Below are 18033 nucleotides of genomic sequence, written 5' to 3' on the forward strand. Positions count from 1 at the left end.
CTTGCTCTCAAGAAAAAGTTAAAAAATAAAAAAATAGCAAACTAGCATGACCTTTAAAACTAGAGAGGTTTAGTGGCTGTATCTATATGCACATTGGTGTTTCAGGTAGGTAAGTCTTTGAACTGACAAAGAAATTACACTCCAAAATTAAAGGTTCATCTTAACAAAGCAGAAATTGTCTATGTAACAGACGGCGCTATGGCTAGAATGGAGATAGTGCAGAAATTAGAAGAAATTACGGTGTCCTTTCCCAGTAAAGCAGTTGGGCCTGTGTTTTTCCACAGCATGTCCTTGTAATTCTGGGTTTAGTGATCAATAGTGGAAATTCCTTTCCGTTATAGATTTTTGGCTCCTTCTTCCAAATATCACGTGCAGCACTATACAAAGTTTGTCCCCAGCTGGAAAGGGGAAGGTCTCTGAGGGTGCATCAGAGGGGAGTGCTTGCTGGAAGACATTCAGGAGCCATACCAAGCAAGTGTCCTGTGCCCGAGCCTGTTCTCAGTTTCCCCCTCACTCTGAAAGTCTGCTACACCTTTTCACCTGGTACAGACAGCAGCCCCATCCCCTTTATGGGGTTAGATGGATGGCTTGAAGCATGGAGGGAGGGAAAGCAGTGTGTGTGAAGGTCCTGCTTACCCTGCTTAGCCAGGTCTAACATCCACATGTTGTCCTCTGGGCCTTAAAAGGGTGTCTTGGGAACTTACACCTCGTTCTGAGTCTGTGGGAAGTGGCCTCCTGGCAGTCTGCATTGCCTTTTCCCAGTGTAACTTGAGAGTACCTGAGGACCTTCCAAAGGCTCTGTACTGCTACAAATCAAACAGATCTTATTGGAGGCACACCAGTTTGTGCAAATTTTTTATATATGTCCTGTTAATGTCTTTTTTTTTTTCCAGAAATGAGAAGAAATATACAAGCAGATACTGGAAAGAAGTGAAAGTTGGAGACTTTGTGCAGCTTCGCTGTAATGAAATTATACCTGCTGACATATTGCTGCTCTCCTCAAGTGATCCCGATGGGCTGTGCCATATAGAAACAGCTAACCTGGATGGTGAAACTAATTTAAAACAAAGACAGGTGGTGAGGAGGTTCTTGGAGCTGGTAAGTCACCATTCCTAACTCTCATTTAAGGTAAGAGTTTGTTTCAGGTAAGTAAACTGTTCACCAATCCGTTCCACACCAGCTAAATTTACTTGTTCTAGTAGTGCTAATGTTTTACTGTTATGGTTGTTACTTGCCAACAGCTGACCTCATCATAGTATCAGAAGTTTTAACATAATTTTTCCCTGAATTTGAATAGGAATTATTTGGGGCAATTATGTGCGGTTGGAAAATGTTGGGGGTTTTTAATGACTTCTATTGTAGCTTGATTTTTGAAAACACATTTTAACTGCTCAGTGAGTAGATATTTATATATAAACAACTACTTTTCCTGCCTGCAAACCAGATCAGTTTCAATTAGGAATTTTGCCTAAAACTCTGTGTTGCAGAATATCCCTCCAGCACTTGGAGCATTAAAGCTTGTAAGATTTAAAGGGACAGCATGCATGCATCCTGGAGGTGTCTGTGCTGAAAAACTGTTTTACTGCTCTCTCACTGTGCTTATCTCTCCCCACCAGCACTATTTTGAAACAAAATAAGATCCAGATCAGTTACTGTCAGCAGAATTAGAGGAAATTACCTGAAGTTTTACTTGCTTTAATAATTTTATTCAAATAGCATTTGTTTGTATGCCCTCCTCTCCCACTTCTCTTGCTAGCTAACCACAGTTTCCTGTATTTTGTCAAGAAAAAAAAAATATTTTCTAGAACTCAGCTACATCTTTTTTCCTAGTGGCTCTTCTCATTTGAGAGATTTTATAAACAATGGGAGCTGCTACCTTTACCACTGTCATCAAGGGTAACTACAGAAGCCTATAGTTTTACTGAGGTAGATCAGCATTAATGAAGTTGCAATCCAACTAATAGGATAAAAATCAATGTGCCTTCCAAATAATTCCTTATGGTAGATAAAAGCTTTCTCTGAATAGCTTGTAAAAATGCAGGATGAAGACTTGTTTAATCATCAGTGATTTCCACATAGAATTTAGACATGACATAGCAGTTACCGCCATGGCCAGAAGCTTAATCAGGTACAGGCCAAATGTTTCAAAAACTCTGATTGCTTCAAAGAAGCTAATTGAATTGCTTCTCAAACATCCCATCCTGTTCCCACAGGATTTCTCCCAGAGGGTAGCTCTCCAGGGGGGTACTCAGATGATGCATCCCAGTTCTCTTCGAAGTGTAGACTTCCTACGTGACCTCAGGCACTTTATACAGGACAAAATCTATAGATTGCATATAAGTTACTGAATACAGCGAAGCTTTCGTGTTTGTGGGTACAGTTATAAGTTAAAGGCACGTCCCTACTCTCTCTCAGAGGAAGACCCCGAAAGGCACCAGTTCCTCCACTCATCCACAGCAGATGGTTTGATTTCTGTGATCCAAGACTATCTGACACACAGCAGGAGGTGCTGGTAAACACAGTGAAAGGAATTGGTGTGTCCAAGTACAGATCATCACAAGACTGACTTTTAAGAGCCTTGCTGCCCAGAGGAGTCCCTTATACTACATCAGGATCGCCAGTTTCCTTGTGGCAGAGTCGTGGTTCAGCACTGGAAGTGTGATTCCTGGAAGCTGGCGGGCTGAGAGGGGACCTGCTGATCCTACAGATTCCCCTATTCCTGGGAGCTGTTACGCCGAGTTGTGTGTGTGCCTGAGCCATCAGCTGCAGAATCACTCCTCTGGCTTTAATCACCAAATGCATGCATTAATAAAGCAGGAAAACCAAGTGGGAATACCCCTGCAATCTCATGTTTGGCATGCTCGCTGAGGTTTAAATTGCTGATCCAAACCAGGCGACTAAAGACTACAAGTCTGGGGTTTGTACAGTTTGGCAAGACCTGTAACCTTTAGATTGTTGTGTGGAAGTGAGTGGCAGTGCCATTTCCTCCTCAAGCAGGTTATCAGAGACTGAATTGAGCCCCTTAGGGAAGAAGGCTGAGGAAACAATGCCTACCTAGGGAAGCAAAGCTAGGTTTACGTGCTAAGCAGCTCAGCACATCAGAGTATATGTGACATGGCTTGCTCAGCATACTCTGCTTTACTGAGGAAATCAGTTATCATATATACTTACAGTCAGCTTTGTAGACACCTAACGCACTTTACGTTTCCAGCCTATCCTCCTTCCATATCGTAGTTCTCTGTATTATAAGATGATTATGGAACTTTTCTATCTCCAGTGTGCTCCAAAATATGTGGATAAATAATTTTTTAAAATACATTTTAGATCACAAGATGCTTAGCTACAATAGCATTGAGGTCCATAATAAATTGTAAGGAGTTAAACAGGGGTCAGTGACAGAAAGCTCATTCATTCCAATGAAAACAGGACTGAGCCCCAAGGTTCAAGTATTAAAAGAAAGCTTGTAAGAAAACCACCTCTCCTCTCTTAAAATAGCTGAGAAAGCAGGAAATATCCAAGCCTGAGTTCCTGTGTCAACTAAGTTGTAGGCAAAGTGCACACCTGCAAGTACCAAGTCCTCAGCAGCTGCAGCATCACAGAGTCTCTCTGTAACAGCATCTCATAAATTATCCAGCAGAATACTTGCCATCATTACAGTCCTGGCCAAAACGTCTCTGAGCACAGTTAATTCATGCCGCAGCGTTAGCTTCCACACCCCATACTAGTGGGGATAGGCTCTTACTGGTTCTTGAAGATTTGCCCTGCTGAGGGACATTCAGCAGTGGGCTAGAGGGAGCTGCTTGAGAAACATCAGATGAATAGTAGGCCCACAGCCAAATAGCATGGAATAGCAAGGTGATGCCCATTTTTGGGGGTGAAGTTTGATTTCTATCTGGGTATGTCATAAGTTGCCACAACTGGAGAGAGCTTTTTGTTAGATCTCATAAAATACTTTGAAAGACCAAAATTTTTTTGCACCAAATGCTGACCATTCTTTTACTAAACCTCAGAGAAGTTTGTTCCCAAATCTCTTATAGGACCTACATCCCAACCTGTTCATGCATTGGACAAGAATGCTTTTACATTTCTATATTACCATTGTGCTCAGCAGAACAACTCTCAGTTATGTTTATAGCTTTTTGGTCCTGTGTCATTCTGCAGCCCTGTTTTTCAAGCAGGAAAACAAACAAATAGATTATGTAGTCCTGACCCTCTCTTTCCCACACTGCTAAACTCTTCCCCCACCCCCCTTACAGAATGACGTGCCTGGTCATGCGGCTTATCATAGGACAAGAAACACAAATTTTTTTGAATTTTCTTCTTAAAATATCAGCTGTCTATAGCAGTCTTTGAATAATGTCTCTGTAGCAGTATCTCAAGCATTTAAAAGAAGCTGTTTTACAAAGATTGGCCTTTCATTGTTTCTTATATGAACAAACTGATAGCTTCCAAGCACGTGCCTGTGAAGCAGGTCGATGAAGGACAGCTATTTCTATACCTGTCACTCTGCTGGGCGTGGGAAAGGAGCAGGGGTGGGGGTAGGAACAGTTGTTTTAAGCTACTTTTATGCTTTCCTTATTCTGTCCCTACCCTCTGTCCACCCATGCAATTTACAGTTCCGCAGGTCTACATCAAGCTGCTTGTCATAGAGAGCCTGGTTGCCAATTTGGAGTTGCCGAAGTGGGGTGTGTGCTGGGCAGTCCTTTTGCAACCACAACACTCTCTCCACATGCCCTCTCCAGGGGTCAGCAAGCCCAGCTCTGTTATGTTGCGTACAGCTGTCTGGAAAGGGAGCTGTTCTGTCAGCATGCTCTGAAGGATCTTTGGGTGTTTCTCTTCAGCATTAACAGCCTATAAGGTCCATAGTCTCAGAGAGTAAAAGGTCTTACAGTTTACCCCTTCCAAAGCTTTTTTTTTTTTTTTCCAGAAAAGTACCACTCTGATCTCTTTTTAGCCTGACACATGAAACAGCAATAGGCAATTATAAAAGCTGTTCTGTATCCTTGTCTCCAGTACTTTGCAGGCATTATTTTACTCTAAACATATGCTCAGGAGATCCAAGATCAGCATTTGTGGGCTTGGATTGGACTTCTCCACTTGTGAATTCCAAGAAACTGTTTTCCTTTATAGTGCAAGTGACCAGAAATACTGCTTATTTTAGCACTGCTTTGATTGAGTAATTTCTAGTAGACTGGGAACATACTGCTTTTTGGCTTTGTGTGTTTGTTAACAAATGTGATCTGACACAAACCTGTACTTCCTGTACTCGATTCTACACCCTATCGATACACAAGCCGTGAGAAGAATCAAGAGTCGCGAATATATTATTCCTCTGTGGTTTGTATGTCTGAAGATACCAGTTTAAATGTATACCTTGTTGTTATACACTCAAAATAGTCAGTCAAGAAAAAAGAAAATCACTCTTGAGTAGGTTAAAAAAGAAAAAAGAAAACAGGAGTTTTTTCAAAGGCCTTGACATTTTTTCCTCAAAGACTTTAAATACTGTGGTCTTGTTATCCAGCTACTACAGCAACAGGATGTGCTAGAAGTGTTTAAAATAGTCAGAAATGTACTTCTGTATACGCTCTCTTTCAAGCCAAAAGAATAGTGGACTGTCTTCACATTGAAACTCAGATCAGATCCATGTGTGCTGCATGACACGCTGGCAAGTGCAGCTAGGAGAAAACACTGTGCTGAATCCCACTGTGAGTGATCTAAGGGTGTTAGGAGTGACCAGTAAGCATCTCCTGGAAAAAAACGATTGTTTCTTGGTATTCCACCAGTTTCCTTCTAATTTCTAACCCACCCTCGCTGCTGCCGAGTCACAGCAGCCATTTCTGGTGCGCTGGATCTAATAGGAAACACAGTAGGCAGGAGGAATCAGTGTGTTTTCTGTGCTACTCTGCAGGCTGCTGTGCCACCACACCCTCCGCAGTTGCTTATGGAATGTTTTCCATCCATCTGAGACGTTGTGTCAGCCACTCTTCAGAGAGTGGATAAGCAGATACAGCTTGGGCTGCAAAAGCTCAAAACTCCCTTTCAGGTTTGATTTAGGATATTTTGATAGTATGAATCTAGACTCATGAAAAACATTTACATTTTCTTGCTGCCTTGTAGTACGAAACAAACAAAATACTCCACTGTTTTTACTCAGTATGCCTTTTAACAAAATCCACAAAGACTCACTGTGGATTCTGGAGCAGCTTATGGTTTATTAACCACTGGCCATGTCCTGGATGTTTATGTGGAAAGCTTCAGTTCAGCTGAAAGCTAAGCTAAATCTAGCAGCTGCCATCCCCTGTGAGAAGGTTCATGTATCTCTCTGAGAACTGGTGGGGGTAGGGGATGGATTTTTTCCTTCTATTTTTCTCCTAACAGTAGACCTTTGTTCAAAACAAGCTTGTACTAGCATGATTATACAGGTTTAGATAAGTCTTGCAAATGACTTTATGGCTGCTTATTTACTTTTTCTGAAAAAGCACATCTGAATTTGGTGTGTGCCTGTTTGGGAGGCTTCATTTGCATGCAGACTGCACCAAAATAACTGACCAGTCTGATTTCCAAACAAGTCAGTATGTGAACCCCTCTGAAATATGTATAAACTCAGAATGTATGCTTATTGCAGGCACATTTGCTCATCTGTACTAGCCTGGAAGCTGGGCTGAATTGACAGATCCAGCTTTCATTCCAACCCTACCCGATCTTGCAGAGTGCTGGGAGTGTACTGAGTGCACTTGGACTTAGAGGAACAGTCCCACAGCTCCTTGTTCCAAGCATTTAGCCTTTTATACCACCTCGTTCTTTCCTTGTGAGTCCTATGCAGAAACTGGTCCAGAAAGAAGACAAGACTTCTTTCAAGAAGGGCTGCACTGTAAGCCTGACTGTTGGTGGCTGCAAGCAGCTCTGTGTATGTGGTAGTCTGGGAAGGGCAACTCATGCTAATTGCATGAAAACAACTCACAGGACAGCCTTGGTGTCTCAGTGTAGATGTTCCTTTTGCATTCATTTTTTCTCCCTCAAAAAAATAAAAAAAAATAAAGAGGAAAGAAAGCAATTTTCAAATTTTGGTTTAGGCTAAACTGAGCTAAGAGTTCTTGTGCAGGTGTCTGCACTGGTTAAACTAGCCCAGTTTGAGAGAACAGATTAAGTTAAACCAGCACGACTCCACGACTAGGTGTACTAGTGTTCAGCTCGTCTGCTAATACAACCTGCTTATCTCAAAGAGTCAGATTGAGTCTTCTAAAGCAACACGAGAGCGGGCATAGCTATACTTTCCCTGCCGCTCCTTGTCCCACCAGTACCATCAGCCTGTCATCCACCTGCAATTAGTGTGACTAGGACACTGTGATAATCAAGTAGACGTGAACTAGTCAACACACTCTGTGTTGTTTAGGCTCTTAAGTATTTTAACAGGGCAGAATCAGGCCACAAGAACAGTGAACATCTGAACGTCTCTCTAGCATCTTTTGGGGGTTATCCCTTGTGCCTTTCTTTTTTTTGCAGTATTTTGAGAAGATTCACAAGGCTAGGAAAAGTGGCTCAAAAATTCCAGATGTATACATGTTAAAACAGCAGATTAGTGCTCCATCCCACATGTGTTGCCAAAATTAGATTTCCCTGAGGGAAAAGAGAGTTTAAAAAAATAACCAAACAAGCAAAAGAAAGCAATATTTTTCCCTATGCACTACCAGAATATTAAATTAAAAACTCTTTTTTTAGTTTTATAGTTTAGATGAAGATTTTAGTGAAACATGTCTTGTAAGAAGGCTTGTGTTTGTCAGTGCAAAATGCAAGCATGTCACACCCCGTGAAGTCCGAGGTCATGCCTTGAATGTTCAGTAGGTTACTTTGATGAGAGCTGAATCGCTATGAAAAGCTCTACATCTGTATTGTTGTATCTTTTTTTAGATAGTACCATATTCACACACACCATACTTGTGTGGAAACTGTGGACATACCTAGTTAAAGAGGAAGCAACATCTCTCTTTAACAGAGAAACAAACGTATAGCAGCTGCATGCAGGATGACCTGGTGCAGAGCGGGACCCGAGTCAGTGCTGTGGCAAACTTTTGTGCAAGATAAAAGTACTAAAGGAAGACTGAGAACAATTTTTCACTCTGTCATTTTAGCATGGCATTTAGTCAGCAGTCTCATACTGAGAGGTATGGGGAAATAAAAAACTCAAGAATAGTTATTCACTTCCTCCTTGGTCACCTTTGAGCAAGGTTATCGTCTCTTTCTAGTTTCCATTGTGCAGGTGTCTAGGCCTCAAGTTTGACTGTCAAGAGAGCTTCATTAGAGGAACAAAGAATTTGAATAACTGTAAGATAAAATTTTGGATATCTTAATCTAAGCATTGAGGAGAGAGGTGAAGGGGAAAGAGTCAGGTTCTTAAGAGTGCTGAGTACTTCACTTTTACCATTGGCACTGGCTGTTTGTTTTTGTGTTTAAATATAGGTTAAAGGGGCTAAATTGATGAATCTAAGTTTGAATGTCTTGGCTGTGAAGGACCTCCCATCCCTAGGGTAATCCTTCCAGCACCAGTGGAACAGTGGTAAAGCCATGTAAGGAAATGTATTATGACAGTACTTATGCTGAATCTGACCTCTAGAGAGGTGGGACATTTTGTTCTCTGTATTGATAGTCCAGCATCTCTCCGTTCTGTAGTTTCTCTGAAAAACCAGTAGAAAACGAGAGCATTTCAGGTCCGTAGAGAAAATAAAATGCTATACTGCTTTCCTGTTATAGAGAAGCAAACATTTACATTTAAAGTAAGTTAAGAAGACATTGTCTTTTTTTTTTTTTAATCATGACTTTTCTGATCTCCTAGCCTTATTCAGTTTTACTGAACGAAAGTTAATTTCTGGAACTGTTTATTCCTTAGCCATACATTGGCCTATCAGCTGGGAACAGGAAATATCTGGAATATCTGTTCTCAGAAATTAGATTTTGCAATATAACACTGAGAACTCCTGATTTTAGGGCCAGGATTTTTGAGCTGCAAACACATCATGCTACACTTGTATCTGATACCATAACCCCAATTGGCAATATAGGAAAGAATGGAAGGGCCTTCTTTTCCAGAGCAGGAGGGTTCACAATATTAAGCCATGTGTAACCCCAGCAATAATGGTATGGTCTGACTTTCCTTTGCAAGCACTGAGGTGGAGAAGGGGTCTGCTTTTCTGCCAGAAAAGGCAGAGCAACAGAATGAGGAACTCCTGTATTTCTCTCAGCATCCAGGATGTGAACCTTCATCCCACTTCTCTTTTCTCCACCTGCTGCCCTCCAGGTCTTTTACACATTTTAGTACTGATAAGGCCACAGAGACCAGTAGAGATTTGCATTAAAATGTTACTTACATGGGAAGTGGCTGGCTATGTGTCTCAAAACTGTTATTTCAATAAACTCATGAAAATTTCCATTCATTGGTTATACTCAGGTTCATACTTTCAAGCTCTGCTATGACTCCGTGATGGTCAGACACTTTACACATATGTGTATGTGCTCGTGAGAGAGTAAGCAATGACTGTCCTGTAGGTACGTGACTGAAGAAGATACTGTTCACACGGAACTATAGTGCTTATACTTCCATTTGGTTTTAAATTAAAAACATCAGTAGTGCATGGAGATTTTTAGACAGCAGGGCTAATACACTAATTCCGCTTTCTCAATGACACAGTAATGAACTGGTTTACATCAAAGCAGGGAACAGTTAGCCTTTTGGCTTCTAAGACAAAGAGAATTTGATGTTTAACATACAACATGGTTAGAAAGCATGTATCAGTTGTCATGAGCATTTACGATCCTCTACTTATTTTTTCCAAACTTGTTTCATTATAATTTTTTTAACTTGGCTTACTTAAATACCTGATCCAAAAATATGTTCCAGATGACTAAGTGTACTCATTCACCTGTCTAGCAATGTGGCCTGTATGGCTGACATCACAGGGATCTGACTTACAGGCTGCTGCAGTGTAAGAGGAAGGGATAAAAATTGCTTTGTCCTGCTATTAACTGCATGGAGGTGGGTCATATCAGCTATTGAACAACAAAGAGCAAATTGAATATCTGCTGCTGCTCCACGAGAAGCTGTTTCAGCAGTCTGTGATTAAGGTTACAGAATAGATAACTGATAATGGCATGGAAAAAAAAAATACATAAACTATTTTATTCAGTGATGTTCTGCAGAATGATCTTATTCCTGATATCTGTTCTCATTGGTTGCACTTCCACATCTCACATTTATTGAATGTTTATAATAGTGAGTACTTACGTAAGAATCATAGAATCACAGGGTGGTTTGGATTGGAAGGGACCCTTAAAGATCACCTAGTCCAACACCCCTGCTGTGGGCAGGGACATCTTTCACAAGATCAGGTTGCTCAGAGCCCCATCCAACCTGACTTTGAACACTTCAGTGACAGGGCATCCACAGCTTCTCTATGCAACCTGTTGCAGTTACCACTCCCACAGTAAAAAAAAATTAATCCTTATATCCAGTCTAAAGCTGCTCTCTTTCATTTTAAAACTATTCCCCCTTGTCCTGTCACTACAGGCCTTGGTAAAAAGTCTCTCTCCGTCTTTCTTATAAGCCCCCTTTATATATTGAAAGGCTGCAATAAGGTCTGCCCACAGCCTTCTCTTCACCAGGCTGAACCACAACTCTCTCAACCTTTCTTCACAGGAGAGGTGTTCCAGCCCTTGGATCATTTTGTGTCACTCATCTGAACCTACTCTAACAAGTCCATGTCTTTTTTGTACCAGGGACCCCAGAGCTGGACGCAGTACTCCAGATGATGTCTCACCAGAGGCGAGTAGAGGGGGAGAATCACCTCCCTCGGCTTGCTGGCCGTACTTCTTGGTATGCAGCCCAGGATATGATTGGCTTTCTGGCTACAAGCATACATTTCCAGCACATATCTGTTTTTTCATCTATCAGTATCCCCGAGTTCTTCTCTGCGGGGCTGCTTGCAATCCATTCATCCCCCAGTCTGTATTGATACTGGGTATTGCCCCAGCTCACGTGCAGGACCTTGCATTTGGCCTTTTTGAACTTCAGGAAGTTCACATGGGTCCACTCCTCAAGCTTGTCAAGGTCCTTCTGGATGGCATCCCTGCCCTCTAGCAAGTCAACTGCACCACTCAGCTTAGTATCATCTGCAAACTTGCTGAGGGTGCACTTGATCCCACTGTCTCCATCATTGGTGAAGATATTAAATAGTATTGATCCCAGTATGGACCGTTGAGGGACACAGCTCATTACTGGTTTCTACTTGGACATCCAGCCATTAACTGTAACTCTTTGAACACAGCTACCCAGCCAGTTCCTTATTCATCTAAGAGTCCATCCATCAAACCTGTATCTCTCCTGTTTAGTGGCTGTGGAAGAATGCCTTGCAGAAGTCCAGGTAGATGACATCTGCCCAGAGAAGTTAGCTGGTGAGAGAAGCCTGCACAAGAGTAATAGACTCTGCTGTTCTGCTGTGCTCTGATTCAGGTCATATTCATTTATGGTTTAACTTCACACTTAACAAGGTGTACGGATGAGAATAGATAGACCGGAGAGCGAAGCTCTTTCTCAGTGTTCTGCAGCCATCCCAACTTCCCCCACGTACCGTGCATGCCAACCACAGCCCTGCTGTCCTCAGATTTACTGTTCTATCTACTGTGGCTATCTTCACAGCCACCCCTCCACCCTCTCCACAGGCTGTGAGTTAAGTACAGAAACAGCTGGGATTAAGGAGAGAACATGCACCCTCACATCCTAGAAATGTTTCTTAAACATAATGCCTTGCAAGGTAAAACTGCGTTTATCCATATTCCCTATCTTCAGGTTGAGATGGACTTGTCAGGCTTTGGTGTGTTTAACTGTATCTTGATGCTACAGCTGCTATTGTTAGGTTTTACCATTCATAAGGAAAAGCCTTCATTACCAGCCTCTCTCTCTCTCCTGTCAGGACTCTGGTGTTCTGTTTTTTATTTGTGATATGATGTAAGAGAGGTGCTTGGCATTTCCTTCTTCTTGTTGAAGGATTTTAGTCCTTTCCATTCCCATTTCATCTGGCAGAACTTCATCCCACATGAAGTCAGACTGGCCAGCAGCCCAACTAAAGCAGGAGTAGACCAAGGTGTATTTGGAAGCTGACCTGAGATGTTGTGCTAGTAAATTCAAAGGACCGTGTAGTGCTTCTGCCACTAATCAAGAGAAGCAGTTATGAAATGCAACAGAAAGACTGCTAGAAATCTCTCCAGAAAGAGGAAAACACTGGAGAGTGAGGATGGTTGGGTGTTACCAAGTCTGTAAGCATGAAGTGAAAAGCCTCTGGAGGAGCAGTGCGGGTTGTACACAGAGTTTTGCAAGCACTTGAGAGGCTTGTTCTGTGGTTCAGTTGAAGCTCTGAGCTAATGCTGAGGTTGATTCTTACAAACTGTAAACCCATTAATTTATTTCAGTGGCTTGCTTTTGGGACAAGCAAATACCACTTTCTTAATTGTCCAAGTCTGGGTCCATATTTCAGCCTTGACATACTCTGTTCCCTTACCGCTCACCAGCACTACTATAGTCAGCCAACTGATTCATTCACACCACTGTAATTTTCAGTGTGTCACTAAGGATGGCTGTCATCTCAAGGGACATTAGAATGTGCATGTGTGTATTTTCAACATTATTGACGCTTTTTTGGTACTTTTGTCTCATGATTGACTAACAGCAGTTTCTTCTGTTAGTTGTCATAAAATTATTGAGGTCTTAGGCCTTGCAAGCAACACATTTCTTTTGCAGCAAGTTGGGTATTGTGCTGTTCCCTGCAAAGGGGGAAACTTTTACTTAGGTTAGCCAGAAGAAGATCAGCCCCCTAACATGTATTTGGCTTGCTCAGCCGTTCCAGTGTTTCTGAATAGTGAACATCTCTCTTCCATTTAAACAAACAGTACTGAAAAAAAAATCCAATTATAGTAGTAGTTGTCAGTGCGGAAAACAAAGCTATTAAATTCTGATGTACAGCTACATCAGATTCTGTACAACTTATTCTGATCTGTTTAGTTCCTAAATAGCATAGATCAAACTGTTTCTTCCGTTTCTTGTGAATTAGGGGTACAGATAAATTCTGCCAGAGAGACTAATGTGGTTTAGACATTAAAACATTTCACTCTTTTAGTATACAAACAGTTTGCATGCTTTGAATACATAAAATCAATATGCAATTCCAGTTGCACATTAATAAAAGATCAGATTAATTTTATATGTTAAATGGAGGGTACTGCTTTATAAAGCAATAATAGGATGGACCCATGCATTAGGGGGATGCGTTCTTATTGCACTTAAAAGCTTTTAAACTAGAAAGCTATTTTTCTGGCTGAGTCAGATTTTTGTCTGTTAAATACTCCTTTTCAGTTGTCCCTGTGACTTCATTTCTCCCTTTTTGTCTCCTCTAGACATACATGCCAAAACAAATCCCAGAGCCTTCGTCCAGCAATTGTACTGCAGGGAGAAGTCGATAAGATCCCCAGCATACCCAGTAAACACAATGTGATAAGTGGGTAGCTGTCGCTGTCACCCATGGGCATCCTGAGAAACTCATGCTGTCCTATTGGAAAGAAGCACTGAACATTAAACTCTGGTTTCTGCAACAGTAAAGTAGGGCAGATGAATAAAGGAAAACATTTTAATAACTATGCATTATTAATATCACTAGCAGGCCATTAAATCAGCCATAGAACATGCATTTAATGAAGGGGAATATGTTGTTTGAACACTGTGTAATTGTCAAACTAACTCATTTGGCAGAGCAGCAAGTTTTGCTTCTTGAGCTATGACAATTTAGTGAGGTTGCCAGCAGAGTTGGAAAGGTTGACATTTTACTGTAGAGATTCAAAATGATCTTACCATTGAAGCTCCAAAATCATGTTGGAGAGAGCTAAATTCAGTCTCCTTTTTTTTGTGACAGATCTCTGTAGTTCCTTAATCCATCTGCCTGTTGGTTTCCCACTCTGTCAAAGAGGAATTGTAACATTTTCTTCCCCTCAACTCTGCCTTTTTAGGATATAAGTTTTTCAGAGGGTGATACATCAATAGTGACCTGAGAGATAAGGGATAGGCGTTTATTTTAAGGAAAATTTGATTTTGTTTTCTTCTCCTGTGTACGTTTGTGCTTCTGCCAGAGACAAACCCCAGTTGTTGCAAACCTGAGTTACTGTTTTAAATTGAACTCTTTATAAGTTTTAATAGGTAAAGCATTGTTAAAGCCTAGTCACAAAACCCTCTACATCTGCAATTTAATTTGAAATTCAGCTTTAAAAGAATCAATATGTAGCAGTTTTTTTCAATCTGACTAAGTCTACTGCCGTAAGGAAAATAAGCCTTCCTTAGAGTAAAAATGAATTTCCCTAAGTTTTAAGAAATTGGAAGAAGTAGGACTTATGAATAGGGTGTTAAACATTTTCCTAGCAGGAAGATTCCTAAATGAATGAAATATATTTTGTGGAATCCCTGAGTACATAAAATACCTAATATAAGTATCACTGTGTGTTCTTTTGACAAGTTTCAGCCTTTCAGAAACTCTTTCAGAATACGAGTTCCTAAAAAGTCAGCACTTTTTCAGAGAAAGACAGTGAACTAAGTCTATTTTGGCAAAATCAAAATGTGAAGTCAAGTATTTGAGGAAAGCCAGGTTCTATTATTGAATTAAAACCCTTCTTTCTCTCTCTCTATTTTTTTCTTTTTTTTCATTTTGATATGACATAATATGGCAGAAAAGTGAAGCAAGAAGTGGTCTTCACTCCTCTGTGTATCCTTGTGCGTCATTTCATACTGCAGAAACTTTCAAGACGAGTTTTTAAAATGCTGTTGGTGAGAAAGAACTTTTACCACTAGAGTGAAGTAGGTCACATTTAGTCACTGAAGGCTTCTGAATGCACAGTGTGAACAACCACAATATGGCAATATCCATGAATATTTCTGTGCATTCGCAGTTGACAGAAAGATGTATTTCTTTATTTCTGTATTTCTGAAACTCTCAAACTGTATGGGAAGAAATGATTGAAACCTCTGTTTCACATCTTTCAAGACCTTTTTATGACTTACCCACAGAAAAAGAATTGTGTTGTGCCATGGTGGTCACAGCAACAGATTCCTGGTGTTTGGCTAGGCCATGTAGCATTGGACAAGGCATGCCACCAGTTTTACCTTCTCATCCCCTCTATGCAGGCCTGTGGTCATTAAGTTTCTTTAGACGGTGTTTACCAACCATCCAGCCGTTCTCTGCATTCTCCAGAGCAAAGGCAACCAGACATGTTTTGTGGTTTTATTCTTTGAAGTAACTTGCATCCTATTGTTAGTGTGTAGGCAGTAAAGCTTGGGAGCCCTGCTGTAAAGTGACACTGCTGTGATACCATGATGGTGATGAGAAATTCAAACCCAACATAAGGAACAGTGTTCATCTCAAAGACCAGCAGAGAAGCAAATTGGAGCCCATATAGATGGTGCTTATATCCATGCTTACTGTGTCAGAAAAGCAGAGGCAATATCTAATGTTTGGAAAAGAATGAAGGTACTCAGTTTTAGAGCCTGCAGGTGCTAAGATAGTGTGAATAGAATACATCATAGAATCGTAGAATTGTGCAGACTGGAAGATCTTCAAGTTCAACCGTTAACCTAGCACTGCCAAGTCCACCATTAAACTGTGTTCCTAAACACCACACCTACACATCTTTTAAGTATCTCCGGGGATGGTGACTCCACCACTTCCCTAGGCAGCCTGTTCCAATGATTGACAACCCTCTCAGTGAATAAATGCTTCCCAATATCCAATCCAAACATTCCCTGTACAACTTGAAGCCATTTCCTCTTGTCCTATCACTCGTTATTTGGGAGAACAGACCAACACCTGCCTCTGTACAACCTCACTTCAGGTAGTTGTAAAGAGCGCTAAGGTCTCTCCTCAGTCTCTTTTTCTCCAGGCTAAACAACCCAAGTTCCCTCAGCCACTCCTCATAGAACTTGTTCTCTAGACCCTTCACCACCTTCATTTCCCTTCTTTGGACACACTCAAGCACCTCAATGTCTTTCTTGTAGTGAGGGGCCCAAAATTTAACACAGTATTCAAGGTGCAGCCTCACCAATGCCAAGTACAGGGACACGATCACTCCTCTAGTCTTACTGGTCACACTATTTCTGATACAGGCCAGGACACTATTGGCCACCTTGGCCACCTGGTCACACTGCTGGGCACACTAATATGGGCAGAGGGGTTTACACTAGTCCCATTTGCTCAAAACAAAGCGAAACAAGGATTCAGTTCCTTTTTCAGCTTCAGGAAAGACAAATCTGCATTTCTTGACTCCTAACTGTCATCCATCTCTTATACTCTAGGTCTTTCAAAGAGAATTCGAGATTGATTGGCCTGGATGGAGAGTGGACAAGTGGGAATATGATTGTGTGCAGCCTTGGAGTATTAATGCAGGAGTAAAAATTTTTGCGTTCTGGTGGCTGTTTCTTTTTTTTTCTCTTAAAGTAATTGGATGTGCTTGATTTTATCTTAGACTGACATTCATGGTGCTCATATTGGCTTTTTTCAATGTCGACACTCACTAAAACTAGAATAAAAATTTCTAGCCCTTCTTTTAGATTTCTTGTTTCTCCAAGTGACCTTCATGTATCCTTTCAAGCATAGTTTTTCTGTAACATCTTAATGTCCAGTCTGTGCTCTGAATTAAGCTCTATCTGGTAGTAAGAACTCTACCTTAAGCATAAGGAAGATATTTTGCACTATCTACATTTTACAGGGATTCATTCTTATAATTAGTGATGGCAATTAAAATTTACATTGTAGCAAAGGAAGAACAGGGTGTTTAACAGAAAAATCTGAGTGACATGAAGAATTTAGCCCTGGCCTTTGCCATCCAGCAGTTTTGTGAAATACTCTAGGGAACTTATTTGCAATCAGCTAATCTCTCTCAGATTTGTATCAACCAGAAAGTCAGTTGTTTAAATCAGTAGTGCACAAGGCAGAAGCTTGGAAGACATACAAAGGTACCGTGCAATAAATGTGACACCATTACATACCTTCAGAAAATAAAATTAAAAAATGCCTCCAGCTTGCTTTTTGTGAGTGACTGCTTGTTGATGTGCACTGAGAGGGCCATGAAAACACCAAATAAGTCAAGTTTTTAGGGAAATTAGGTACTTGAAAGCCTCAGTTCAGATTGCAGTCTGTCTAGCCTTGGAGCTTTTCATCCTTCTTGAGGCTGGGACAGCTTTAATGCCCAACAGATCTGTAAGTGGGAAGTAAGACACTGAAAATTGTGATGTATCACACGTGAACTCACTGCTGCACAAAAGTCTGGGGAAATTCTACTTTTGATCATATTTTAATCTTATTTTTTTTGTGTCATGACAGTGATGATTTCAGTGTAAGAGAAAAATTAAAGGTAGTGGAGGAGAATTTAATTTTTCACGGACTTTTACCCAGTAAACCACACAAATCATGATTTTTGTACTGTTAAAACAACACTTCTGGCTTTAACTTCTGTCTAACTGCAGCTTCTCTTATATGTTAATACATGAGAACATCATCACAGTTTATGTTTCATTTGTTGCTGAAGTGTGAGTATCAGCATAAAAAGGAACAAAACTTTGATCATTGTGAAATCTTCTGTTAACTTTGTGCTTCTTTATAAGCACTGAAAGCAGTCATACGCAAGCAGTGTTTAACGTATTTGTTCATTCATTTACCAAAAGGCATTTTCACGTCAAAACAGTGTCATCAGTGTGTATCTACCCTTCTATTTCACAGGGAAGAGATGGAGCTGTTTGATTTATTAATAAACCAAAGAGCTTTTGCCATAAATCAGAATTCAGCAGCTTTGTTTCCTTACATAAGCTACTATTCTAATTGGATTTTCTCTCCTCCCAGATATTATCTGGTTAAAGACCATAATCACATATTTCAAGTTAATTGTAACAGAACACAAATACACAGACGGTTAGATTTAACGATAAAGAACTTCTAGTTCCAAAACTGAGTCATAAAT

The 18033-nt window shown here is 40.7% G+C and overlaps 1 protein-coding gene across 1 annotated transcript in view; it reads left to right on the forward strand.

The window, feature by feature from the left end:
- The window catches only part of ATP10A (ATPase phospholipid transporting 10A (putative)), a 115857-nt gene that overhangs the window by 45305 nt on the left and 52519 nt on the right, over positions 1–18033 (forward strand). The window contains exon 2 of the mRNA XM_086769025.1: positions 894–1098. Coding sequence (XP_086625151.1) covers positions 894–1098 — 205 coding nt within the window. The remainder of the gene's footprint in view (positions 1–893; positions 1099–18033) is intronic.

This window comes from Chlamydotis macqueenii, chromosome 1 (assembly GCF_036417535.1).
Source record: "Chlamydotis macqueenii isolate bChlMac1 chromosome 1, bChlMac1.mat, whole genome shotgun sequence".
NCBI lineage: Eukaryota > Metazoa > Chordata > Aves > Otidiformes > Otididae > Chlamydotis > Chlamydotis macqueenii.